Source organism: Manis javanica, chromosome 7 (genome assembly GCF_040802235.1).
Source record: "Manis javanica isolate MJ-LG chromosome 7, MJ_LKY, whole genome shotgun sequence".
NCBI classification, from domain to species: domain Eukaryota; kingdom Metazoa; phylum Chordata; class Mammalia; order Pholidota; family Manidae; genus Manis; species Manis javanica.
Genome location: NC_133162.1, coordinates 66,193,875 through 66,221,571, shown reverse-complemented (window position 1 = coordinate 66,221,571; position 27,697 = coordinate 66,193,875). Strand labels below are relative to the sequence as shown.

The 27,697-nt window shown below is 39.5% G+C and overlaps 1 protein-coding gene across 3 annotated transcripts; it reads right to left on the bottom strand.

Annotated features, from left to right (window-relative positions):
* Positions 1-26,277, bottom strand: FAS (Fas cell surface death receptor). 3 transcript variants are annotated; one of them, XM_037003050.2, is made up of 9 exons: positions 25,935-26,277; positions 11,261-11,405; positions 7,102-7,239; positions 6,598-6,706; positions 4,839-4,897; positions 4,638-4,721; positions 3,364-3,425; positions 2,413-2,437; positions 1-1,656 (listed from the first exon to the last, which is right to left on the bottom strand). In XM_037003050.2, the coding sequence occupies exons 1-9, from the start codon at positions 25,962-25,964 to the stop codon at positions 1,319-1,321; spliced, it is 990 nt and encodes a 329-aa protein (XP_036858945.1). In that variant the 5' UTR covers positions 25,965-26,277; the 3' UTR covers positions 1-1,318. The 3 variants fall into 3 exon arrangements, with proteins under 3 accessions (XP_036858945.1, XP_036858947.1, XP_036858946.1); XM_037003052.2 differs by having other exon boundaries at positions 1-957; XM_037003051.2 differs by having other exon boundaries at positions 4,848-4,897.
* Between the last annotated feature and the right edge of the window lie 1,420 nt (positions 26,278-27,697).

Here is a 27,697-nt window from a genome sequence, read left to right as displayed (position 1 = left end):
TGTGATTTTAACTAAATACTTTACAGATGTTTTATATTTCCAAACATAAGGGGGAAAATCTTCCATCAATGGGAGTTCTTTAGGTGGTTCTAACTATCTGTTTCAGTTTATAACCTCTTCAGTTTACATCTATATAAATATAAATAGTATTTATTACAATTCACATTTGGTACGAACTTTCAGAAGTATGTAAACATAAAACTAAGAAAGTAGCAATGAGAAGGGCTTGTTTGTTTAAGAAGCTACAGGAAACGGCAATGGCAATTCCTAACACCTGAGTATGATTTCACCTTTGCTGCATATATCCTGCATTTGCATCAAGAGGGAACACGTGGGGAGTTAGTGAACATTCTGGGTGGGGACAGGGCAAAATAAGAATCCATCTTATCAGCTGTGGTAGTAGAACAAGGGTTCCTAATACACTTCAAAGCGACCTTCTGTAAAAGTAGTCTCTCCAAAGTATTCTAGAAGTTTCTAAGGGCAGCTTGGCTTTTAATGGTTCATAAAGTATCTCTAAGGCAGTACTTTCAGGTTTGGGGTTGTACAGGCTACCAAAATGCACATCAAGGAGAAAATGGAGTGACGACAATACTTTCCTGATTAGAATGTTTTGATACCTATGAAATAGGAGGATTACTTTGCTCCAGTAAGATGGCATACAATGGAAAATATTCAAGCAGTGTAATTTAGTCTGCATTTTCCATGTGAATCCAAACTTGAAATATTTCACAATGAAATGCCAAGTCTGTGTAAAGGTCTTTAAGACAAAAACCTTATTAAATTATGCATTCAGATGAATATGCAAGTTTTACCAAAAAATGTTCCTCTCAGAGTTGCAAACAAAGTTTACACGTATGGTAAAAATCTCTGGAATCTTCATGGAGAAGGGGAAGTAAGTTAGAGGCAAAGTCCAGTGATTGTAGCTTTCCAACAGGTCACGGCTTCTGTTGATTCAACCTGTGGGTAGACACTTGTATTCACAAACATGAATTACATTCGTGCCCACAGTGTCATATGTCAGATACTACAGCATGTTCCCAAACTTTTCTCTTTTGCATACATTCATCCTTGTGTGCTTAAGCATGTGTGTCTTCCAAACAAGGTTTTAATATATCTAGGTAGGCAGAATCAGGAGATCCTCAAAACCTGTCAGTACATTTGCTCTACAGATCTGATAAATGAAAAAGGAAAACACACCCAGTAAAAAGGCGAGCAACATTTACAGCCAACAGCTATTAAAGACGTGTTAGTTCTCAAACACGAATTTGTCTTTCCATTGATTACTATGCACTCAGAACTGAGTTAGGTGTTTTTCACTTTAGGTCAAGCTTTGCCTCTCATTTTCACTTTTGAAGTTTGCATTTTCATGCTCCCTAGCAATGTCCTTTTGAACTATATCTTCAATCTTCTCTGCAAGAGTGCAAAGATTGGCTTTTTTGAGACTTCTAATCAAAGTCCGATATGCATCTTTCTTCCCGTGAAGTTGATACCAGTTACGGAGCAACTGGATTTTCTGTTCAGCTGTGTCGTGAGGATTGTCATTCTTGATCTCATCTATTTTGGCTTCATTGACACCATTCTTCCGAACGAATTCTTTAACTTGAGTTATTTTCATGTGTTCAGCAATACTACTGATATACTTATTCAAGTCAATGTCTGAAAAGCAGAAAATTGTCTCTGAAAATTTGTTTCTCTAAACAAAATGCCCGTTACTGAAAATTAAGTTTATTTCTCTTCTTATAGTACTTAAGAATACAGGTCAGTTCTAGGGATCCACAGAGCTGATTGGGAGAAATCAAGGACAGAAACAACCTTGACTTCTAATCCTGACTCCTTTTGTGTCCCCAGTAATTTGCTAATGACCTGGGCAAGACACATAACATCTCTGTGTCTCCTTTTCTCATCTGTAACATAAGAGGGTTGGAAAAAACCACCTCTAACATCCCTTATAGATCCAATGATCAGTGACCATAGCCTAAAAGGCAGGCAAAAAGTTTATGATCATATTACCTCTAAATTACAGGTGAAATAACAAAACTAAAAACAATCACAAATGCTGGTATAGAATTAGGACATACCAATAACAGAGTCTACAGTTCAGATTAGCCTTGGAGTCAGTTTAGATAGGAGTTCTAGATTACACCTACCTGCTTATAAATGAAATTTTTCTTAAGCTTCAGAATATAGTGTCTTATTGCTACCTTGCATTATTGCTGTATTATTTATTTTTAACTAGTAACATTAGTTATAAAGTTGAACAAACTGCCTGATAAACCCTTGGAAGAACTGTAAACTCAAGGAATAGCAAGACCCCAAAACATGTCCCTGAAATTAGTAACATTATTTTACTTTAAAATTGTCCTGTTACTCCTAAGGAAGCCATCTCTATGAAATAAAATGATAAAACCTTACCTGTAAGATTCATTGGCACCTTTTCCTGGGGAGAGAAAAGAAATGGAGGGAGGGAATGAGATAAATAAAAGTGTATTTAGAATATTTTAAATGTAATCTTGTAATTCTTCCTTAATACTAAGGGAAGTACAATCAGTTGCTCGAGGTATAACAGTGATTAATTAAGAAGGATTTTTTCACCATTCAAATTTTCAGTCAGAGTTTCCCATTTTACCAGAAATAAAGATTGGCTTTTTTTTACACAGGCAAGGAGACTAAGGAATTCGAGGAATGTGCTGAGATTATTTTTCATGTAGGCTATGAAAATTAATGTAGTAAACATTCTAAATTCTAAAATCATTATAATTTTTTTATTGAACTATCCTTATTTTGACTCAAAAAGTAGTTTAAGTGAAATTAGTTTGTACCAAAATAATTAAAGAACACTAGAGAACCCTAACTCCCACTGAGCCCTGGCCCCAAATGAGGAAATGATAATTCACCAAGTGAACTGCTTTTTCTCCCCACTGTATCTTTTGCTATTTGGAATGCTTTGAGCCCCTGTTGGGAAAAGATTCATTGAGAGATAAGGTTACAAGTGGCTGTAAAGAGTTGAGCAGTGCCTTCATAATGGGCTCTAAGAGTTATTCTCCCTGTGCCTGGATTGGATACCGTGCTCGATGCTATTTCTCTGCAGGGATAACACCAACAGGGAACACGGAAGCTCGGCCACATCCTATTTTCAACTCACACTGAGCACACTCCTCCTTACACCCTTTGTTAGTTCTTGTGTTATTTGTGTAAATGCTTTCATAAACTGGTCACTATATTTAACTGATTTTTTATACCCCTCTAACCTGCCCCCCCCACATAAACACAATAAATGTTGGTTTAAAAGAAGCAACAAATAAAAAGCTAAATGACCACTTTCTCTATTTTTCAAAGAAAGCCGATGCATGTTTCAACACCTACAGTAATCAAGGTCCCGGATTCACAGCCACCATCCTGTTTATTCTTGTGACACCTTTTCTTCACTGAAAAATCAAAAAAATTTCTGTGAGCCAGGTCTCAGTCTTGTATGAAGCACGTGAGCACATATTCTGGCACTAAGTGTGAGAAGGAAGGAGAAATGCATCGGAACTTAAAGTAACCAGCCACAAGAGTCAGCACTGTCCTGATTTTTGAAATCCCATCCCACAGGTCAAGTGCTCTGGAGAAACGCCACATCTCACTTCAGTCGTCCAATTTTCACACACTGGCTTAGCCTGGGGCTGGCTTTTCATTTCTTGTTCCTTGTCACCAGCTTGGAGTTAGGTGGTGTGGCCACAGCAGAGCACAGAAACCATGGGGCGTAGAAGGTCAACAGGACCTTGCTGGGGAGTGGCACTTACTGCCCAGAAGGTTAAGTACACACGCTCACACATCACTCAAGTACACACAGTCCATAAGTGTATGCCTTGGCCTCACTATGAGATGGAAAAAAGGAATCTCTAAGTCTCCAAGCACAATACAGTGTTTAAATACTGAAGGGGTACTTTTAGCTAAACGACTTCTCCAAGCAAGGCAACCTCTCTATCTTCACCTGAACTGGAGAAACAGGGACTTGTTCCAACAGAAAAGGGAAAATTGGATGCTTCAGAGTTATTAAAAGGTGGCACTACCCTGTGTTTGATGAATAATTGAAAGGGATTTTTCTGGAGTAATTACGATTATATCCAATGTTGACTTACCTGCTGACTTTACTGACTTACTTGATGGACTGAACTAGCCCTTGCATAAAATGTATTGCCACAGTATTTTAAGTTAAGGTGGAGACATAATAAAAAACATGGAGCTTGAACAAGGGAGAGGAGGCAGAGAGGGACGAATTTATCAAGTGTCCCTGCAATGCCACTGCCTTGGTGCAGTAAGCAGTGCAGGATGGCTTCTGTTCCTGGCCCACTGGCCACTGCCAGGATGAAAACAACCTTGCTCACAGGGAGGAGGAGGGCACCCCTCACAGTGCCCTAGAATAGTTATGCAAAGCCAGTAGGTGAGGGATCAAATCACCTGTTCTCATCACTCCTGGGGGAGCATTTCGTAGCTAGAAATTAACAATATACCATAGCTATCTACCTGGTAGGAGCTCCCTTACAGGGTGGAGACGGGGGTGGGGGTGGGGAGGGGTGGGGTGTGTGCAGAGATTCTTGTGACCAACTACTTTCCAAGTTACTACAATCCACAGAATGGACAGAATAAGAGCTTACCCCCAAATATTACTATAGCTGTTGGAATCAGGATCAGGAGGAGCAACCACCACAGGTGCGATCTGGAGTCTGCAGACTGGAACACTTCACATTACATATGAAAATAAGCAATCTTTCAGGTTAAACAAAGGACTCTCAAAGATTCAAAAGGCAAAGGGGGATGGGAGAAAGGAGAATATAATCATCTAAAGAAATGATAACCTTCTTTACATCTGGTGTTGCTGGTTGGGGTGCAGTTCTCAATGACTCCATGTTCACACCTAGAAAAAAATACAGAAAAACTTCAGAAAGCCTGGTGGACTGATTCTTTGATCATTTTCAATGATACCCTATTTCTAGATTACATTGATCTAATCTAAACATTTCTAGATTAGATTAACTTAAGTATTTCTAGATTAGAAATATTTCTATAGCTGTTACAGATTCTTAACATAATTTGGATGTTTGGATGAAAAATACCCTAAAGAATGACTATGTTTTAAAATATCAAGAGTAAGAGGAATGTAATAAATACTGACATATAGGAACAAAGATGAAACAGACATAAAAATTAACAAAATTGGTGAAAAACTGCCTCTTAAAATCAAAACAGCCCCGTGGAATAACAAAGTGGGCAGGCAGCAGCCACTGCCCTTGATGCTGCTCAGGGATCCCCCCCAGCTGGCCCATGGGGGCTTCCCCTCTGAGCTTCAGGTGGCAGTCAGGACACTCAGAAGCTCCTTTGGGATTTTCTCCAAGCAGCCAAACACCAATGGTCAGACTGTCTGAATGATAGCCTGGCTCTGCCCACTACCTCACTAGGCGAGCTTGGGCAAGTCACTTAACCACTATGAACCTGTTTTCTCATTGATAACAAGGAGATAATATTACCTGCCTCAAAGGGTTACAGCGAAGAGAAAATTAAATCAAGATTAGGAACTATTTAGAATTGTTTTACTAAATTAGTTTCCTCCCCGCAATCCCTTCTTATCCAGTCATCATGAGGGCACTCTCAGACACTTTGGGCTATAAGGGAGAGGATAGGTTAACTGCACATAACTTAAACTTAAATATTCTAGTAAATGAGAGACACAAGCCATCATGTCCCTCCTTTTCAAGTGTACTAAGTGAAATCCTAAAGTTTCCCAAGTGGAATTACAAATTTAAGGAGAGAGAGGCACATGAATATAATCCTAAATACTTAAATTTATGCAAAATGATATCTTACCAAGCAAAAGCTATTTTTAAAGCACATATTATCTAATCTGATCTTCAGAGAAATGAGGCTGATAGGACAAGTGGATATTTGCATCCTATGAGTAAGGAAACTAATGTTCAAAGAGGTTAAGTGAACTGCTCAAAATCAACCAATTGATCAGAAGAACAGTGATAGGCACAATTAGGTTTTCTACCTGTGGGTCAAAACCACGCTCTTTAGCATTGGAAGACAGGCCCTTCAAGATCTGGCCCTGGCTCCTTCTCAGTCTTTCCTAACCCCCTGCCAGGTACTCTGTTCTCCAGAGCTTCCTTTTGCTTCTTTGCAGTTGCTGTTCCCCTGCCTAGAATGTCCTTTCCACCTGTGTACCTTTGGTAATGCTCTTCCTTTCCCTCCTTTAAGACTTGAGCCTGCTGTCCTATCTTCAGCCCATGTGTCCAGGCAAAGTTGAAAGGTTCTCCCATGTACCTCAGTATGCCCTGAGCACTAGTCCCTTCTGATGTTTGGCACGTGGCATTGAATAACCCCTGAAATGACTCTCTCTGCCTTTAGTCTGAGACCTCTGGTGCCAGAAACGTGTCTTGCTCGTATTGTTAGCTTAAGCAGCCAGCCCCATATCCAGCATATGGGAGATGTTCCAGAAGTGTTTGGAAAGTGGATGTTTGAAGGTACAAATGGTTACCTAGTTGTTTAGAGGCAAAGCAAAACTAGAATCCAAATATGTAACTCAGCCAGTGTTTGAAGCAGAGAAAGACTAAAACTTACTTGATGCAAGGGTTACAGTGTTCACATAGAGAAATGTTACAGAAAAAGTTTGATTTACATCTGCACTTGGTATTCTGGGTCCGGGTACAGTTTTTTTCCACTTCTAAGCCTAGAAAATCAATTTGCAGACTATTAATCATAGCAGCTAGTTATAAATGGGCTATAAAAATGATGGATTTGAGACCCCCCCACCTTCGTACCCGCAGTCACACCTTTTCACACCTTTAGCAACTGCAGAGTATTTAAATGACAAACAGGCAATCCCAGGTTGAAGTAGTTGAAATCATTTAGCAGAGTCTTCAGGGGACAGACAATCCAGCAACGAAGACAACCCCACCTTTGTTGAAATGGCTCCCTTGCTCATCTAGTCTAAAGCCTGGCTACTCAAAGTGTGGCTTATGAACCAGCAGCCCACAGGTAGGTACCAATTTCAAACTGTGTTACAAATGGTTCTACATGGAGTACCACAGTTGGTCTCTTTTAATTGCTTTTTAGGACACTTACCATGTTCTCCATCACAAATTCTACACCTTCTGCATTTAGAAGAATAATGTGCCTTGTCTGTGTATTCCTCCCCTTCTGGGCAAGGCATACAGTCTGGCTTACCCCCATCAACAACGCAGCCAGAAGCTTTCCATGTGCCTGCCCAAAAAACAAATGGAGCAAGTGTTTGAATGCAAGATGGTCATGCAATAGCACAGGAAGTATGCAGGGATGACAATCAAACATGGCTAAAACACGCAGGTTGGGCTAATGCTATATAGATACACTGGGTGGGGGCGAGTTATTGTAAAAATTGTCAACAGACAGAATGTCCCCCAAGGCAAAACCTAAGAGTGCCTGAAGAAATGAACCTCCAGAGATAGGATGATTAAGAATAGGAGCATATAACAAAAGAGGTGAGAATGACCAAGAGCACTGGAAGAAATGCCTTTACCAACTTTTTACAGGAGAGGGGAGAGGTTGGTAGGTATATAGGCACGGTGGAGATGGCTACCAGTTGCCACTGAGATTACCTAAGGAATTCACATTGCTCGGGCTTCTCATTTTCCTTTCCAAAATCCATAAATCCTGACAAGAGATACTATACTGTAAGGAAGAGAACATTGGAAGTTCTAAAGACCTTGGTCACATTTTTAGTAGCCAAAAGATCATTAACAAAGGGCTTAATCTCTCTAAGCCTGCATTTCTTCATGTATACGAAAGAAAGAATTATGCTTCTCTCGCATTGTCATCAGAAAGGCACAGGACTTTCCTTGTAAGTGCGCCTATTCCTTTTTCTTTTGTCTTTTTTAAATTTGAAGATCAGGCAGCATCCCATCGAGCACATGAGCAGATGCTGTCCTAGTTCCCTTTTCTGTCCTGTTTCTTTCTATTCCTTTGCCATTAAGGGACAGAGTATGTTTTGATGGGCAGGTATGAACAAATTTACAACAAAGTTTATTATCAGGTTTGTTATCTTAATACACATAATTTTAAGTAATAATCACATTTGCTTTGATTTACTTTAAAAATAAAGTGAGTCATTGTATTGCTACTAGTAAGCATCATACAACAATGCCTTCTCCATGAAAATTAATTTATTTACAAGCATTTATTAGATACCAATTGTGTGCCAGGCACTTTGTAGGAGATGCAGATACTGCAGGATAGAAAATAAAGCCTTAGTCTTTCTTCCAAGGCAACATGCAAATAAATATATGATGTCAAGTGGTAAAGTGCTATGGAAAAAGCTTGACTGGGGACAGAGAAGGAAGAAGAAAAAAGAAAATACAAAGGTAATGTTAAGAGGAAAGTGTGACTAGTGACCCTAATTATTAATAACAAACTGAAAATAGGCAGAGTGTAATCTGCCCCACTCGTGCGTACAGCAAAAATAACAATGCTGGCTTTTCTAGGTATATGGCTGTCTTAATCTCATAGAATTCTTTTTGATTAAAATACTTACTATATAAACAAATCATGTAATTTAAATACAATATTTTTAGTAAACAAAGACAACAGTCAGTCAATAGAAAAAAAAGTAAACAAATCACAGAAACCAGAACCAAATCTACATACAATACATCAGGATTTTGTAACATTGCAGCAACAGGTTTAAGAAAACTTAGCCCAAGTACAGTTTTATTTGCTTGTTTCTAAATGAACTAGCCTCTTTAATAAATTACCCTACAGCTTGTACCTAGCACAATGCCTATGGCATGATGGGGATACTATAAATCAGAAGTTCTTTCTTTCCTTCAATGTATACAAACCTAAATTTACCAAATAATGAAAATCACAAAATCTTAAAAATAATATTTTAAAATATATTTGAGTATAATAGTACATTAGCTTATTGTAGAAAATTAGGAAAAGTTAGGAAAGTATAAAAAGCACTTGTATATCAGCCACTGAAATACTCATTGATATAACTTTGGTGGATTCCTATGCATATAAATACATACAAAAATGCATGTGAATGTATGTATATGTAATATGCATGTGTGTATGTATGTACAACATATGCAGTGTACTGTAGGATCCTTCTTATTTCATAGGTGATGTGATGTTGACTTTTTTGACAAGTAAATCAAAAATATCAGTTCATATAGGGAATCACTAAAAAAAACTATAAATATTTTAAGTAGTAAAGTATAACAGTGTAAATATTGGCCAGTGTTGTGGTATAGATACAAGTTATTAGAATTCCAGATTCCTTCTTACTTAAGTCATATCCAAAATTACCTAGGATTTACTATTTTTCTTTCTCTTCCTTCCTCCCTCTGTCTCTCCTTCCTTCCCTCTTTCCATCCCTTCTTTTTGATGGAAAGAAAACTTAAAGACAGCAATCATCTGAAAGTCTTTCAAGATTTTTCTGATTTCTCCATTTTTGTCCTCATCTAATTCATCAACAATTTTTAATTCATCAACTCACCTGTACTGAGATTCTCCAAAACATTTGAAATAGTTTTCATAGAAATGAAGTTTTTCTCTATATTCATATATCAGATTTATAAAATATTTAATTAAATTACATGTTAATATCTCAACACCAATAAGCATAAACAGATTTGAAAGTAATCTGAATATTGAGAAGCCTAAAATTCAACAAGAGGAAATAGAATTGGGAAGTGTGTTTAGCATGTGTTGGACATGATCCAGAACATTTCAGAGATGGAGCAGAGAGAGTCAATTAATCCAGCCACCAGATCAGCTAGAAATCCCTTAAAGGAGTCCCTCTATGGTTCTATTAATCTATTGCAAATCCATAAAGGGAATTTATATATTGAGCTTATATCAGAACTGTATCAGAAAACATGACTTGGATTGATACATAATATTCCAGCCTTTAAATACTCTGAAATTTATTAATCTCACATCATTGGATACCATAATGAAATGTCATGCATACAAAATTTTTCTTTATTTTCGACTCTTTCTTAAGAAATTTTCCTATAAATCTATGACTGTATCAGTGGGTATAAACATTTTCAAGTTTTTGACTGACATATCCAAATTTCCTTCTTAAAAAGTTATTATAATTTACATTCCAATAGTTGTATGTGAGAGTTCTTATTTCACAAGCAAACTCCCCGGGACTGAGAGCACTCCTTAAATGAAAATAAAGCAAAGCAAAAAAAGCAAATAGACAAAAATCCGATAGTTTAATATGCAAAGCATATTGTTTTTCTTTTAATTTGCATTTTTAGGTTTAAAAATGTGAGTAAAGATCTTAGTTCATAAGAGAGGTAGATCACGTTTGGCAAGTTATAAAAAGAAAAACAGGAAGCCATTTTTTATCCCCATTTGGAGAATACTAAACATAAACAGGCTTACACATAATGGGCTGGATTATAAGGGAGATTTACATTAAGGGTTATTAAAACCTGGACAGGATGCAAAGGGAGACTGGTAGAATTGTTTTATAAATGGAACCCATACCTGTTTAGCAGTTTGAGTCCTGGACACCCAGGAGGCGAACCATAAAACCTCCTACAGTCCTTTATGGTTCTATTAGTCTATTGCATATACCCATGTGTTGTTTTCCTCCATCTTCTTGTCTTACTTCACAATGCAGCTGAGAGAGATTCATATATGTATGGAGTAGTATTCAACTTTATTCCATGTTAAAAAAAAAAGTTTGCACAATTGTTTTTGCCTAACTTCTAATTTGCTCGTATTTGAAGGATTTGCAATTTGGAATTGGTTTGCATTTCAAAATATTGATTTTTAAAAATTGGTTTGTCCGATGCTTTTCTAGGTCATCTAGTTTTTCAGCTGCAAAATGCAAATGTATTTTGCAGGCTTCAGTGCCAGGGCAAACCGTTTTCTTAGACACCTTCTGACTGAAGGAAATGCTGAGACGTAGCTCTTTACGGGTGGAAGTCCTGTGCTTTTAGAGTCCCATGCTTTTGCTACTGAAAATGGAGCTAAATAGATAAATACTTCATTTGAATGGTACATGTCATTTGTAACTTATGTGTATTCATACCTGCATCAAACAAATGTGATAAAGATGAATTATCTGGCCTTGGGAAAATAATTTCATGTTTTTTTTTCTTCCTGGTAATTCTATAATGCAGGAGAGCCAAACCCTGTAAAACCATTTTCTTCATGATTACTCTATGCTACTCCCTACTCCGATTTTCATTCTAACTGCTAAGTATTTTGGGTAACATACCTGGGAGACATGGCTGACAGCAGAATTGGCCATCACGATGCAGGCCTGCTGGGCAACCGGACTCCCCTTTAGTAACATTCTTACCCACATCAGTTACTTGGGCATCGTCCCCTTTAGACAATGCCTCAGCAGTAAAGGCGAGTGTCTGTAAAAGAAAAATGTGAAGAAAATGTTATTGACTTCTGAACTAAGCAATTTGGTAAACAGGTGTAAGCCACCCAAATGGCAATATTTGCTGAGCACAGGCAAAATCAAAAGGGGTCTCTGCCCTTCTGCCGACTCATCTCCAAAAAGGGACAGATCAATGCATGACAGCCCTCGGATTCGCCCAACAGCTCTAGAAGAGGTATCAGGGCTCTGGACTCAGAAGTGAACACTGGGTGCCACTTAACCAGCTCTGCGACTGGGTAAAGTCAGTTCAATTCTCCAAGTTTCTGTTTCTTTCTCTATAAAGTAGAAATGATCTCTTCTTCACAGGTTTGTTGTGATAATTAAGTGGAATAATGCACTTACAGCTCTTAGCACAGTCCCTGGCACATAATAAATGGGTGCCCAGTAAACACTATTCTTATTAATTATTATTGTTGTTATTATTATAAAGTTCCAGTGAGGGGCAACATGGTGAAGGAGGAAAAAAACATGAAATTTCAAAATGATGGCTGTTTGAATCTAAGCTCTCCTGTCAACATTGCAATTTTAGGCAAGTTAATAAACCACTGATCCCCATTCTCCTCCTCTGTAAGTGACAAGAGGACTTTCTATTTTGAAGGGTTATTTTGAGGATGAAGAGTTGTAATTTCTCCCAAGGCTGGTACTTAGCATATAGCATGTTCTATTTCTTCTTTCTGATACAAAATCAACAGATTAGATGAAATCCTATATGGTTATCCAGCCATACAATAAATCCAAAGGATTTTCTGCACCTTCATTCAGAAAAAATGAACTTCCCTTAATAGAGAACCAATCTTTAATCTATTTTGTTTCCTTTTTATCTTCTGGAGATAAAAGCCCCAAGTCCAAGTGATATTGAGTCAAATTTATCTTAGTCATAGACTAGAATAATTGTTGTTTCTCTAAACATAAATTTAAACATCCTCTCATCTCATGTGGAAGGCATAAATTCTATTGCCAAGCATGACACATTTTTTGTGGGGGGAGGGGGTAGTTTCCTACCACTACCATGTCTCCATCTCTCCTGCCATTTTTTAAAATTAAAGTATCATTGATATAGAATCTTACGTTGGTTTCAAAAATACAACACAGTGGTTCAACAGTTACCCATATTATTAAGTCCTCACTCCATCTAGTACTGTCACTATCTATCAATACAGTAAGATGTTCCAGAATCAGACTGTATTTTCATGCTGTACTACTGTCCCCGTGACCAACTTATATTGTGATTGTGAATTATTAGCATCACACATTTTTTAACTATTAGTTTCAAGGATTTTTTTCTCAACACCATTTATCATAGTTTTCATGGTACATATATATTTTTTTCTACTTTATGATATAGTAATAATACTGGCATCTTTTGAGTCAAGAGAACTAAATGTGCAAATCCCTCCCTGCCTCTTCCCTTTTAGCTCTTTCCCCTTCATCACTAAAGCCCGTATGCTCTTCAGGCCACAGGATACCATGGGGAACTCCAAGAAAGAAGGGGTAGAGATGTGACTGCCCACTTTTCCTCCTGGGATGGATGTATTTAAAAATGCACTTTTAACATTCAGTCTTCTAAGAGGGAAAATGACACCAAAAAATACCAAGAAAATATGACTTGTCCAGGGTCTCTGCTTGCAAAAGGTAGAGCTAGGATTTGTCTAACTCCTATTATAGTGCTCTTTTCCCTACATCCAAAGAATGAGTGCACTTACCATAGACCATAGCTTACTTTCTATTTATGAATAACTTATGTAAAGGACAACTGGAACTAGTAACCAAATCAGAGGTATAATGGCTAAATATGCTGGCTTTACTATCTAACTACTACCTCTTCAGTCCAACAGACATTTCTTGAGCACCTGCTATGTGCCAGGTTCTGAGAATGCAAGGTCAAGTCACACTGATTATAATCTAAAATGTTTCCAAAAGCAGTCTTGCACATGGGCCTGTTATTCATAGTGTGTTAATAATCTGGGAATGTTTTACAGTTTATATTTGCATGACTCTTACTTTTTCAAATACATTTGAATCTACGATCTTCTAAGGCATAACATGCAGCTTTGAACAAAAGATCTTTATTAGCATCAGTTTCTCTTTTCAGGATGGCATTTCCCCTCTTATTTTCTCTACAGATCATCCTGTCATACTGTTAATATTGTTCTCTATTCTGAATCAGAGAACCAATAGCTAATGAATATACTAACTGAATTGGGCACTCTAGGAAATAATATGATCAAAAGCATACCTAAGGGTTAATTGCTAAGATGGGAAGCGCTTTCAAATGAAAATCATTCAAAGTTTTAGGATCCTTATTCCATAACTACCTCATCATTCTATGACAGTGAGGGGTTAAATATACGAATCATTCAACATCCAGGCAGACACTGTTTGAACCAATGTGAAAGTCTCTCTGTAGCTAGAAGATCTCAGAAAGTCCTGTCTGCAACAGATAATAAAAAATTTGCATCTACACAAGCAAACTGAGCAGGCGTGATTCTTTTCTGCTGTCAGCCAACCTCTTGCTGTGAAGAGGGAGTTAACAGTGAAATATTACTTGCTCTCCTTCCCTTTCAATTCTTGTTTCTCACCAGAAACTGAAGAAAAGGACATAGATTTAAACTCAAGGGGATTTACAGGGACTGAGCTAGCCTAAACTGACAAGTCCGAGGCACTCAAGGTTGAAGCCAATAGTGTGTGTGTGTGTGTCCCTTATGGTTGGTTATAGGGCCCCATCTTGTGTGGGGTGTGCTCATTGATCCAATATTCATGAGACAACACTATGAGCAGGTCCCCAATTCCCAATTTAAATGATCAAGTGCCTAGGAAGCAGCACATTTTCCAAACAATGGATTTTGTTACACTGAGGCTGTTTCAAAAAAAAGGTGCATATACTCAATGTCCAGAGCTGTCTAAAAGAAACGCACTTTCTAATTTATCTTGTTTCAGTTGTGAAAGTTTTGACTGGGAATCAAGATCCACTGTCCAAAATGTATCCAGAATTAGAGAAATGTGCATCCTGCAAAGAGTGTAAGACACCAACATTACCAGCCATGAAGCACAGATACCAGTACCCACCTCATCTCACACTTGATCTCACTTGCTTCACCAGAGTTGAATTTCTGAAAATATTTCTTATTTAATTTAGCATCAAAGAATTATGTCAAGTATATCAAAGGAAGACAGGTCTCAAAAGCATGTTGTGAGTGTTACATGATATGATGTATGCAACACTCCACTTAACTTAAAAAAAAAATTTTGTTTGCATTAGCTCAAGTTTGCAGTATACAAAGATTTAACCCAAACTTTCTGGTAGAAACTGGGGCATTTTGACTAAGACAAGGCAGGAAACCCATAAGGAACTAAATGATGTGAATGCTCAAAAAATGATTTTTTAGAAAAGGTTAAAAGGCCAGAAAATGGGTTAAATTGAAGGTTTAAAATGTGCATGGGAAGTAACCTAAGTATCCATCAGTAGATGAATGGATAGAGAAGATGTGGTACATATACACCATGGAATATTTTTCAGCCATAAAAAAAAAGAAATCCTGCCATCTGCAAAAAAATGGATGCACCTTAGAGGGTATTATGCTAAGTGAAATAAACCAGGCAGAGAAAGATAAATACCATCTGATTTCACTTACTTGTGGAACCAAAAACCAAACCAAAGCAAAATGAACAAAATAGCAGTAGTCTCACAGACACTGAAAAGTAACTGGTGGTTACCATGGGGAAGCGGTTGGGGTGGGAGGTGGGGAAGGTGAGGGGGATGAAGGGGCACAAAATTCTCAATCAGAATATAAGATGGTCATGGGGATGGTAATACAGCATGGAGAATATAGCCAATGATTCTGTAACATCTTTCTATGTTGACAGATAGTAACTGCACTCATGGGGGTGAGGATTTAATAGTCTGTGTAACTGCTGAACCACTGTGTTGTATACTTGAAATCAATAGAAGATTGTATATCACCAATACTTCAATAAAAACAAAATAAAATGTGGATGAACTAGGACAAATGAAAACCGAATACAAAGCAAATGAGGAATAAAATAATTTTAAATCTCCATCATAATAGCTATAAAAAATCAGATAAAATTTAATTGTATATTCTGCTGGGAAAAATATTAGCTAATCCATTAATTAAATACTTAATTGAACAAGTACTTTTTGAGTACCTAGTATGTGTCAGACAAATGCCTCGGAACAGAGTTGTGAACAGGTAAAGACCCTGCTCTCAGAGCTTATATGTAAGTGAAATGTGTTAGTCAGGGTTCTCCAGAGAAACAGGATCAATAAGGTGTGTATGTGTGTGTGTATACACAGAGAAAGGTTTATTCTAAGGAATTGGTCACACAACCACACTGGCTTGTAAAATCCAAAATCTGATGGGGTAGGCCAGCAGGCTGGGTGTCAGGGAAGAGCTGCAGGAGTCCAAAGGCAGTCTGGAGGCAGAATTCCTTCTTTGGTGGACCTCAGTCTTTGTTCCAGTAAGGCCTTCAACTGATTGGATCAGGCCCACCCACATTATGGAGGGTAATCTGCTTTACTCAAAATCTATCAATTTAAATGTTAATCTCGTCCAAGAAAAAAAAAAACACCTTCACTGAAACATCCAAAATAATGTGTGAGCAAATATCTGGGCACCATGGTCCAGTCAGGTTGGGGTGGGGTGCAGTGCTGTTTTAGAAAGAGTGGTCTGGGGAGGCTGCTAAGAGGACATTTATGCAGTGGCTTGATGAATTGCAGGTAAGAGCTTATGTGGTTGGATATTTGGGAAGGGCTTTCCAGGCAGCTCACACCCAGAGAAGCTTGGCTTGGCTGAAGTGGGGGAAGTATTTGAGGTTCTCAGCAAAAACATCATTAGCAGCTACCTATTAAGATAAATAAAGATCAGTGTCTCTTGAACCACACAGGTAATGAACATTTCGATATTGAAGCTGTGGTGGGGTCACATAGCCAAACCATAACCATAGATGCTTCAGTCTCAGAAACTGGAATGTCAAAGCATCTGTTCAGCTTCAAGATAAATTTTAAAAATGGATCTCCTTGAGTTTTTCATTACCTACAGAATATAAATATTTTCTGCAAGTCAGAAAATTTGTTTCTCTTTCCTTCTGAACTACCCATGAAAATTTTAAGTGAGAGCATCAATCCCTAGAGGGTCATTTACCCATTCCCCCATGACATTTGCCTGGCCTGTTAGAATTCATTCACATATATCATCTTGTAGTAATTATCATAAACCTATGCATGAGGAATTATGACTGTCTTATTTTGTAGTTGAGGAAGGTGAGCACAGAGTACATGAAATGACTTGTCCAACAATCCCCAATTAGGAGTGGCTAAAGGAAGACAGCACTTCTGGCCCCAGTCTGGGCTCTGTTTCAGGTTTATAAATTAGTTTTCTAATGACCTTTACTCTATTTGGACACACAAACAACTCAATCTGTTTCAGACAATTGTTGGCAAGACACCTGAGTATTAATTTTCTGAGAACCAGAATTCTCCCAAGCTGTCTAGATTGGGTAAACCGTAGGAGGACCCCCAAGCTGGGTTCCAGCTCTAGTGGCAGGCAAAAGTTCCCTGACCTGGTCTGTGCTTGGGAAGAAGCAGAGTTTACATTCTTATTTGGGTGCTGAGTTTCTGAGGACAGCCATGATGTCCACCTCACGTGTAGTCTCTTGAAGGGGTGGGGATCTAAAATGAACAAATAGTTAGGAACTGCAAGTCTTCCTATACTAAATATCTGCATTTGAAACTCTCAGATGCAAGGGTTCTGTGAGAGTTTTCCCCTTGCATCAAATGATGAAAGAATGAGGGAACGAATGGATGTTCATTATCTGCATTAGCAATGAATCACTTTTCATAGCCAATCAGGTACTAAATAGAAGCTGCAGGAACGACCAGACCCAGAAACTGATGACCCTCCCCCACTCTACTCCACCGTGCACATCACCCCAGTTTGACAAGCTCTCCACATTTTCCTGGGAATTGTATTTTGTTGAGTACCTACTACGTGCTGGACAGATGCCTGGGAACAGAGCAGTGAATAAAGACTCTTTTCTCACAGAGCTAATTTGTGAATGAGGTGGTTTAGTAAGGATTCTCCAGATCTTCCCACTTGAGATCTAACATGGCAGCTACAGAGTAACATCTCAGTGACTGAATTAAACAAACTACTGGAAGAATCAAGATTTCCATTAGGATTATTCCAAAGAATTACTGGCCATTGGCTGAGAGATGAGCTAGGGTTTGAAAGGGAAGTAGTAAAACAACAACAACAAAAAAACAACTCTTTCTTTTTTTTTTGCTATTCATATTGAAGTTCAAAGCAAACAGAAAAAGAAATTTTAAAAGCAGTAAGAAAAAAAAGCAGGGTCTGGGGTGATGAAAAATGGCAGCCTTGCAAATGGCAAGAATGAGTGGTCAGATGCTCGACACAGTCAATTAGAGTTTTCAATACTCAGCACAGACTTCAGACTGACTACAAATGTTCAAGCTGATGAGAAGCTCTACAGTAATCATGCTGAGGAGCATTGTAGTTCTAACCAAAGCACAGGAGAGAGTTTATGCCAGATGACTACTATGCTCAGCCCTGCAGAAAAATGCTCTCCTGACGAGGAGGCATAATGGAGATGCAGACAATTCAACATGGGAAAATTAGGGACAGAAATTAGAAAGAAGGATTAGAAAAGGACATTTCAAGAAAAAAATGTTTTGGCAGGAAATTATTTTTAACACATGAAAATGCTAATGGTGTTTATTTCTAGTTGGTGAGACTTTGAGGGACTTTTATTTTCATTTTGCTTAAGTCATCTGCTTTTTCCTACAATGGATATATATGTATTAGTTGCATAATAAAAGAATCAAGAGGGACAACTTCAGGGGTAGCAGGATTGTGTTAAGACTAAAGATCTTTATTGATTTGTCATGTGTACCTTTCTTTTCAAGATTAGAAAATCTCCATAGTAACAGTAGTGAATCTGTACTAGCGGCCTACTATTTGGAAAGTGGAAACAGTTCTAGGTCTTTGACTTATTAGCATTTAATCTTGCATATAAATTTGCTGCCATCTGTTCTAGGTTTCTTTACTAGTCCTACAGTTTTACTAAATCAAACATCATAAATATTAATAGGACTGATTTCCTTAAATAGTATTATCAGGGCTATTTCATTTCTCTTGGTCAACTCAGACTAGGTAGATCACCACTCATAAAAGCAGAGTTCTTTGATGGTGAAGAAAACTCTTTTTTATTTTTGGAGTAAAATCGGACAAAGAGATGTGTCCCTAAAGGAACTTAGCTCTTGATTTATGAAATTGAAAGCTCGTTTATTCAAATCACCACAAACTGATCACTAGCATTTGCAGTAAGTTCTCTCTCTGCTTAAATCTTGGTTTATTTTCTTAAGGAATACTTACCAAAAAAGCATACCTATTAACCACATCCTGGTAGATTCTTAGGGGAAGAATGCAACACTTGAGTTGCTGTGCCATCAACAGAATGATAAGAAAAACAAGAAAGTATCTCATCAGGCTACTACTGAACTGTGGTTAAATAGATATATTTCTCAGAGTAATGTCTTTTTGTACACATCTGGAGAGGGTATGGGCTGACATTCCTGTGTGGCTTATAAACTGAATTTTTAAAAACCTAATAATGCTGTACTGATTGTTTATTCACCCAGAGAGACTACTCTGGGGGACCAGAAAAGACATTCATTTGTATGTGTGAGTTCTACAAAGTTTGTTTTAAAATGTCAAGAATATTCTTTCATATTTTAACCCAGTATTTTAAAAATTGTGACTCACAAGTATACTATGTGTCCTAATGTACAAGTACAAAAAATAAAATATTTAGTTAAAAAATTTTGAATACATGTTAATAGAGTCATTTGAAAGTTAGACATCTGAAATCGAAAGTAGACATTTTAACCCCTGGATCTGAACTTCAGATTGATGAGAATAGGCAGATTATGGGATTATAGGGGAAAGAATCCCTTCGCCCCCCGCCATGAAAATCCTCTCTCAGAATTCACTTAAAAGATGACAGAAGGCAGAGGGGCACTTGGGAGGTTGGTAGAAACAGAGAATGAGAAATTTAAAAAACAAGTGCTGACCCCAGCAAAGCCTCCAGCTAATTCCCAAGTGTTTAAACATATAAACTGAAACTTGGTGTCTCATTATATTTACAATTTTAGAGAGGAAAGAGTTTAAGAGATGACACAGTCCGAGCCCCTTATCTGACAGAGGAAGCTATGCCCCAAACTGGCGTGGTGACTGGTCCACGGCACACAGCGAGCTCAAGAGATTCTGGGCTGCTGTGGGCTGAACTGTGTCTACCTCACCTCCAAAGGCTGACGTGGAAGACCTGACTCACAGTGCCCCAGAATGTCGCATAATCAGATAGGGTCATCAAGAGACATAACTTAACATGAGGTGCCTGGGAAGGTCCCGAGTCCAATTTGCCTGGTGTCCCTGTAAGAAGAGGAAATTTGGGCATGCATGATGTGAAGACCCAGGGAGAAGCCATCTACGAGCCAAGGAGAGAGGCTTGGAACCACCCCCTCCCTCCCAGCCCTCCAAAGGAAACAACCTTGCCAACACCTTGATCTCCTCGTAGCCTCCAGAACTCTGACAAAATAAACTTCTGTTGCTTTAGCCCCCCAGTCTGTGGAACTTTGTGGCAGCCCCAGAAAACAAACACAGGGACCAAACCACAGACCCTTGAGCTCCTCAGATTCTGGATTTGAGGGATGTCAGCGGTGCACACACACCCAGGATCCCTCATAGCTGAGCATGAGATTTCCCATCTCCGACTATGACTGAGCTAAAGAGACGAGAGATTTCAAGTCATCCTTAGAGCTGGCGTCATCAGGAGCCGATGGGAACCTGAACACAGTCTTCCCAGCCTCACAGGCCCCACTAGGTGGATGGAAATCTCACTGTCCCCTGCTGCCGAGGACATTTTAAATGCAGCCAACGGATGAAGCTCAGCCAACTAATTCTGCTTGCTCACTTATGAACATTTGAAAGAAAAGAAATTTTAAAAAGACCATTAACAGTTCACCATTCCCAATGAGCTAATACATGTCTGATGTACTTGTGTAAAAAATAAAGGAAATAGTAATGATGTTTTGTAGTAAGCACACTATTGAAAAACTGAAATAAAAATAAAACTATGTGAAAGAAGTGATTTCATTCCTGTTTTTGAAATGTGAAATGAATATATTATTTAATGCATATAAAATACAAATATAAGTAAAATAAAATAAAATGTAAATAAAAATACATTGTCTATTTTCCAAATAATGTCTCCTTTCTTTATTAAGTCCAGTTTGTGGGGTGACCAGGAGAGAGAAAGTAGAGGCAGTGGGAGTACATGGCTGGTTAGACTGATCTTGCAATGAATAAAATAAAATGAGGAAACCTAGAAAATTCCTTCTGGGATTAGATTTTGAATTTAATGCTAAAGTTAGAAAAATAGTTCTCCAAACCCTGGCAGACATCAGAATCATGTAGCAATGCATTAAAAAAAAAATGCTCAGGTCCCACCAGAGACCTAAAGAACGAAGATCCCTAAGAATAATCCTCTTTATGATCATCTTTAACCAGTTCTTCAGTAATTTTGATGAGCACCACAGTTGGAGAACTGGACTAAAGGAAGCAGTATTAGGCCACTACATTTTTGTGTGAGAAAATAAGATTTTTGTAGACAACAGCCTCTGTGGTCTGCACTTGCAAATCAGAATTTGGATTTTTGTGGAGAAGTAATGACCCTTTCAAGAATAAGCCTGAAAAGAAGTAATTTTCGGTGGAGGACATGGATGATGGGAGGGCTGCAAAATCCTAAACTGGAGCCCTAGAATCCTTAAATGCCCAGAGGGCCCTCAGAGATAAAGTACGAGTTAAGGTAGCCAGGTGTAAGAGATAATAATGGGTAGGAAGGGCTGGTCAAAAGAGGGAAGTTGGCTTGGACCAAAAGCACAGCCATTGATTGGATCCAGAGATTGGAAGCCATGTGGTATGTGGGCCCAAATCTTCCATTTTCTCAAGAGAAACCAAAATCCCCTGACATTTAAATGGTGCAACAAATATTACAAATATGTACATACATACATACAAATACACATACATACATAAATACATACTATGTATTTTAACACCTTGTGGGCTAAAAACAGTCTGGGACCAGTTTTTAAAATCAGGCCTAAGTTTATACAGATCCTTATATGAAAAAGTCTAAGACCAAGGATCCTCTTGTGAGGATGGCTGAGAATCAAAGCTCAATCCTCGGCAAGGGACGGGGCCTTAACCCATATGCTCTGAACTCACAGTCTTTCTCTCTCTCTTCTAAGAATTCTGCCTTCAGAAATCAAAAGTATTGGTGTTTCTCACATTTTACATTATGATGGCCTCCCAGAACACAAGATGAATAAATCTAGAATCCCATATGACTGGACCAAGGGGCGGCCTGTCATGAATGACTCCAATGCCAAGTTCACTCAAATTTTACAAGTTCATCCCACTTCACAGCTTAAAGAGTCTACAGTAGGCTTCCTTGTCTTGTGGGGCTGGGTAAATCTGCCTTTTGAGTTTGTAGTCAAATTTGCTAATTTATAAATCTGGCCTTGCTCAATATAAATAATTCCATACCAAATTCACTCTCTTCCCCACTTAGTGGAACTTGGGCCAGTTGTCCAATATAGCTATGACTGCTGTTCCTGAATGTCCACAGGTGGGAGTGGCTTGATGCACCAAAGTTCACTCCAAAACAGGAAGGGGAGCTGTGATCAAACAGGAAGAAAAGTTAATTTCCTTGGGGCGAATGAAGGAGGAGTTACTAATGTTACAATGATCATTTTCTTCTAATTTGGTCTTTATTACTGATTCTCTCACTTAAAAGAAAATAAGGGTAGGCAAGTAGATTGCATTATCTGTTCCTGTTTAAACTTATTTATAGATACTTAATTTGTGTTAGGAGTTCAACTCTATGAAAAGCTAAAGACCTTTTTTTTTTTCTTTTTAAAGTAAGGGTCTTCCAGAAAATGAAAGGACTTACTAGGTGGTTACATGCTGCTTTTCCCCTTTTGTGAATAGATACACACACATAGCAAAATAATATATAACTTATGCGGTTCTGCAAGTAATTTTCTGGTAGTAAGATATATGTTTCTTACTGGTGGTGAGAAAATGACTTTATCTTTTCAAGAAGTACTTTTTGTTTCATATTGTATGCCCAATTTCTCTATATTTACCTATTTTAAAAGATGAGATGGATTCAGTGTTCTCATTTTGGTTTCAACTTGTTTTTATCTTATGGATCAAGTTTTAAATTATTTTTATTTATTTTTTATTATTTTCAGCATAAGTAAATAGTCCTTAGTGTTGATTATAAAACATGTGCTTATTAAGGGACTTTTGGGACCCAAGATAATTTATGAACAGGCCCTTAACTAACTGGGGGTTTTTAGGTGGGGGATTTCCTTATTCAGGGTTTGAACATCTCATGGTTATTCTCTCCAATTGGCAGTATGCTGTAGTGATCTGCCTTCCCTCAAGCATTCCAGCAGCCTTCAGAGAGATTCCTCTGAAATACTGACATTTCCCCTATAAGAACTATTTAGAAGTAAATTAATTGTCTCTGCCCCAAAAAGGCTTACTCAGAGACAACATCCAAATCCTGGGTCCTCTTTGCCTCTATTTCACCTTGCCCTCCCTCTAAAGTCAGTGCAAGAAATAAAAATGCTTTTTCTAAGTTAAACATTAATTTGCCATGAAGGGCAGTAATTTTTTTTCAGGGATGGAGAATAGAACACTTCCTTCATCTAATTGTAGCTAGTAGTGGGGGCCTTGGTGGTCTCCACATATCGATTCAATTTTTGCCTCCCAATCTTGCCACCATTTGTAAATTTTTTATCTTTTCATCCTAGCTGTTAATGTTTTAAATTGTTTCATAATTTTATTTTACTCATAAAAGTTTTCAAGTCCTTTGTGATATAATTAAAACCCATTAAAAAAAAAATAGAAACACAGCACAACCCATTTCATGTTTCTTAGGTTGGTTTAAGAAAATGATTAAATTATAAATTAAAACAACTGTTCCTTATTTTCTCGCTGAAACTCTTCTGTATGATTACTTATAAATACGCTGGCTTCTTTTTCAAATGCCCTCCCCTTTCCATAAACCATAATGTTAAGAAAATTGCTCTAAGAAATATAGGAGAAGAAACTGGCTATCTAGTAATTGCCTGACCATAGACTTAGAAAGTACAAGACAAAACCAAACCTACCAGAGCCAGTATTTAAAAGAAAAAGAAAGTACACAAGCAAAGTCCACAACTATTTCTCAAATTTCTAAATTAAGTCATTTTTCTGTCTCCATTTAGACATCTGTGAATTGACATAGGATTTCAAACTTTTTTGTTGTAGGTGCTGCACACACAACACCTAGAAACTAGGGGAGAGAAAAGTAACTCCAAGAGGATAGAAAGAAGAGAAGTGAAACAAAGAGATAAAGGTATGGGGATATTTGCTGACTCTAGTCAGCAATGGAGTTAAGAGGACTAGAGGAACAAAGCAGAAAAGAGAATTTAAGGCAGTTCCCTCCCACCTACTTCCAGCCCATTGACATAATTGAACAAAATTTGCTTCTGTTCCCTGAAATTAGCACTCCCACCTCCATTTCATTTATTATCACTGCTACTAAGTAAGCCCTACCAAGTGCAAACGCATAAAACCAAGCATTTTCTGGAGACGCACAAGGTGACCTGACAGTGTGGAAACTTCTTGAATAATCAAGGCATGATGTTGGGTATGCAGTGAATGCAAGGCAGGATTCTGGTAACTAAATTTACAAGAGTCATATTAGAGGGAGACATGGAGCATATACTACAAAATGTATCTCAGTGAGGAGGTTATATCAGATTTTTACTCATCTGAATTTATAAATTGTATTTAATAAACCTTCATTTCCTAGGCCATATGTTATATACAAATGTAATAAATTATGTTCATTATAATATTATAGATATTATAATAAGTATATATAAATGTGTACACATACATGTATGTGCATTCTTTCAGAGAAGCTAAATTTGGTGCTTTGAACATGCACCTCTGGTAAAAATGCTATAGTCTAAAGGTCAGATAAGAGTAGTTCTGGGCCTTGGTAATTTTGCTTCCCTTACTAGTATGGCTGTTCCAAGAACTAAGAGATTTTTAAAGCAATCAACACTGCCCTGCAGAGGCTAACGATAAGGAAGAGTGTGGTCTGAGGTTGTATAAGAAGTTTCTTAAATTTGAAACTTATTTTTTTTCTAAGGAAGTTTCTAAAGGAGCCCAGATATTGCTCGCTATTTCTGAAAGGACCAGGGAGAAATTTTTCCTAGTCATAAGATGATTCTAGATGTCACTGCCTTTTTCCATTTAATTCTTGGCATGATCTGAAAATCAGGAATCAACAAACCGCCTGGGCTTTGGAAATACATCTAAATAAACCCCAGCTGGTGAATTACTTAAGCTTTCTGAACCCCATTTCGCCATCTGTGGAAGGGAGATGAGGACATCGTCCTCTGCACAGCTGCTGTGAGAACTGACTGCTATCCCATAAACACACCTTTCACAGTGCCTACAGCTTCGGTGGGGCCCAATAAAAAGAGCATCCATTGACTTTTAGAGGCTTCGGAACTCAAATGAACCTCAAGAGGCCACGTCTTTTCGATTAGTCATTATCAAACTGGCATTTCTGAGTAGGGACTCTCCAAAAGGGGTGACTTCTTCGCCAAGTACAGGCGCCGGTGCGCGCAGCGGGAGCAGGTACCACCGCCTGAGCCGGGAGGCCGCGCTTCCCTCCCACTCCGTAGTTCAAAAACTACGGTAGGCGTGCAAGCTAAGAAAGACTACAGAAAAGTAAGGAAACGACGAAAAACAAAACCAAACGCCATACTTGAGACAGTGACTTTTACAGTCTTAAGGAGAGGGATTCCCGGAAGGGAAACAGTTTCTTTTTCAGTGTGGCGATGAGATAAATAAGCCTCTAGAGTCGCATTCAGCCCCAAGATAACTTTTTCAAGAAAGAAACGGTGCGATCTGAAGCCTCAGGTTTAGCCACAGCCTCGGGGCTGTTTAATTCTCTCAACTTGAAAACTGTTGTGCAACGTGTGTGTCAGTTTCCGAGAGCGCCGGTTCTCACCGCCGGGGCGCGCACACCCCCGCCCTCAAAGAAGCCGACCTTTCTCGGCCTGACGTGTAAGGACTTGTCCTGAAGATGCCCTGCCCTCTCCGGCCGGGCTCTGCCTCCAGCCACCGCAGCCCGCAGGCCGTGCCCGCTCCGTCTGCCCCCGGCCGGTACTCGGCGTCCCGTCCCCAGAAACAGGAGCTCCCGGCTTCCTGGGACCTGTCGGAGGGGAGGTCCTGGCAGCCCCGGGGAGCCCGCCGGCCAGGGTCGCTGCACCCCCCGCGCGCCCGGCCCACGCGCGGGGTTCCCCGCCGCCGGGGCGGGAGAGACTCACCAGAGACAGGAGAACCCAGAATCTGGCCATGGCTGCGGAGCAGTCCGCCGAAGCGAAAGCGCCTCCGCAGCCCGAGCAGCCGGGCGCCTACCGCGGGAGCAGAGACAGCTGCCCCCGGCTCCTCCCCGAGCCTGTGGGCTGCTCCGCCGGGGCAAGCACAGCCCCTCTCAGGCCGCTTTCCTCTCTCCCCGAAGCGCCTCGCAGCACCTCTGTGTGGCTCCTCGGAGAGCCCGGAGGCGTCCGAAGGCTGGGCCCACGGGACCGGGATGGGGGAGAAAGAAGCTTTGCCGGAGAATGCCCGGGCTGGGGAGGGCGCCTTTGATTCAGCGACTTGGCCCGGGGGAGGGGCGGGAGGGGGAGGGTGGCGAGCGGGGAAGGAGTCAGGGTTCGTTGCACAATTGGGCATTCCCCATGGGGGCGTTGCCACAGTCGGCTGGCAAGCACAGTTCAGGTGAGGCTCTTAAGCGCGCCTGCTGCCTTTCCTACAGTCGTCTGCAGTTCAGACTGGGAAGATAGCGGAAGGCTTGCGCACACTGGAGCCCTGAGCGCACAGTGGCCTGCCTGCCTGGGTGCAGGAGCCTTGGCTACCTGTTGGGAGCAATCAGAGAAGACCCGGGCCTGCACTCAGCGCCTCGTGTTGTGGCTGCGACCTGCGAGGCTCTCAGAAGCCCCTGACTAGTGTATAAGTAACAATTACCGAAGGAAGAAGTTCAGAAATTGTGCTGTGGAGAGTCTATAGGGAGTCAGAAGGGCGAGGACCCTTAGCTCCTATTCCCCAAAAGGAGAACAAAGCTACCCAATTATGACAAATCACACAACTCCAGCTGTATGAACGATTCACAATTACTTCCCCCACTTTGTTACTCATCGTTTCCTGGCCAATTTTCTTCAAAAAATATTATTGTAATTCTGTAGTGCTCCCTGGTTAACACTTCTTGAAGTCACTATTGTTTTGGAAAAACAGACCTGTTTAGATAGTTTTGCAAGAATTTTACAGAAGGGAAGTTTGTGTGATGACATCGTTACTGAGTTCGCTTCTGAAAGTTCCTAGGCTGAGCACGTGAAGTAGTCAACCTTTCTTTGGCATCCTCCTCTATACTCTGCACCCCACTCTGCCTCTGCTCTCCTTTTCCAGGTGGTTTTATCCCGTTACGGACACTCTTCGCCCCTGCCCTTTGCCTGGCTCACTCCTCTTCGAATCGGGCTTCCTCTCTGTTGACATTTTCTTCTGAAAAACCATTCAGGCCCCCAGGTCTGTAACCCAGTGTGTATCCCAACCGGTCACCTGGTGTTTGCCCCTCGCTAAACGCCCAGACTTGCGGGTGCTCCCTTGCTGGGCTCTGCCTCACCTGCCAGGCGGTTTTTGCGAGGCTCCGGGTAAGACGCTGCCGGCGCCAGTCTTCTTCCTACAGTTTCTGGCGCATAATAGACACAAAAAGAAGTGAATGGGAGGAGGGGGATGATATGGGGATTCTGTGCTTTATCTTTCCAACTTCTCTGTGAATCTAAAACTATCTAAAAGGTTCATCGATATAAAATAATACCATAAAAAAAAGGAAGAAAGGAGGAAGAGAGGGAGGGAGGGTCATGGGGAAAGAGAGAGGACAACTGACAAAATCAACATCTCTTGAGTGTGAATTCTGAGCCAGCAACTTTCCTGAGTGGTTCTTCCTTACTTAATATTTGTCATTTTAGTGCAGTGAGGTTGGCGATTATTAAATTTACAAATAAAGGATTGTAGCCAAAAAATTTTAGGCAATATT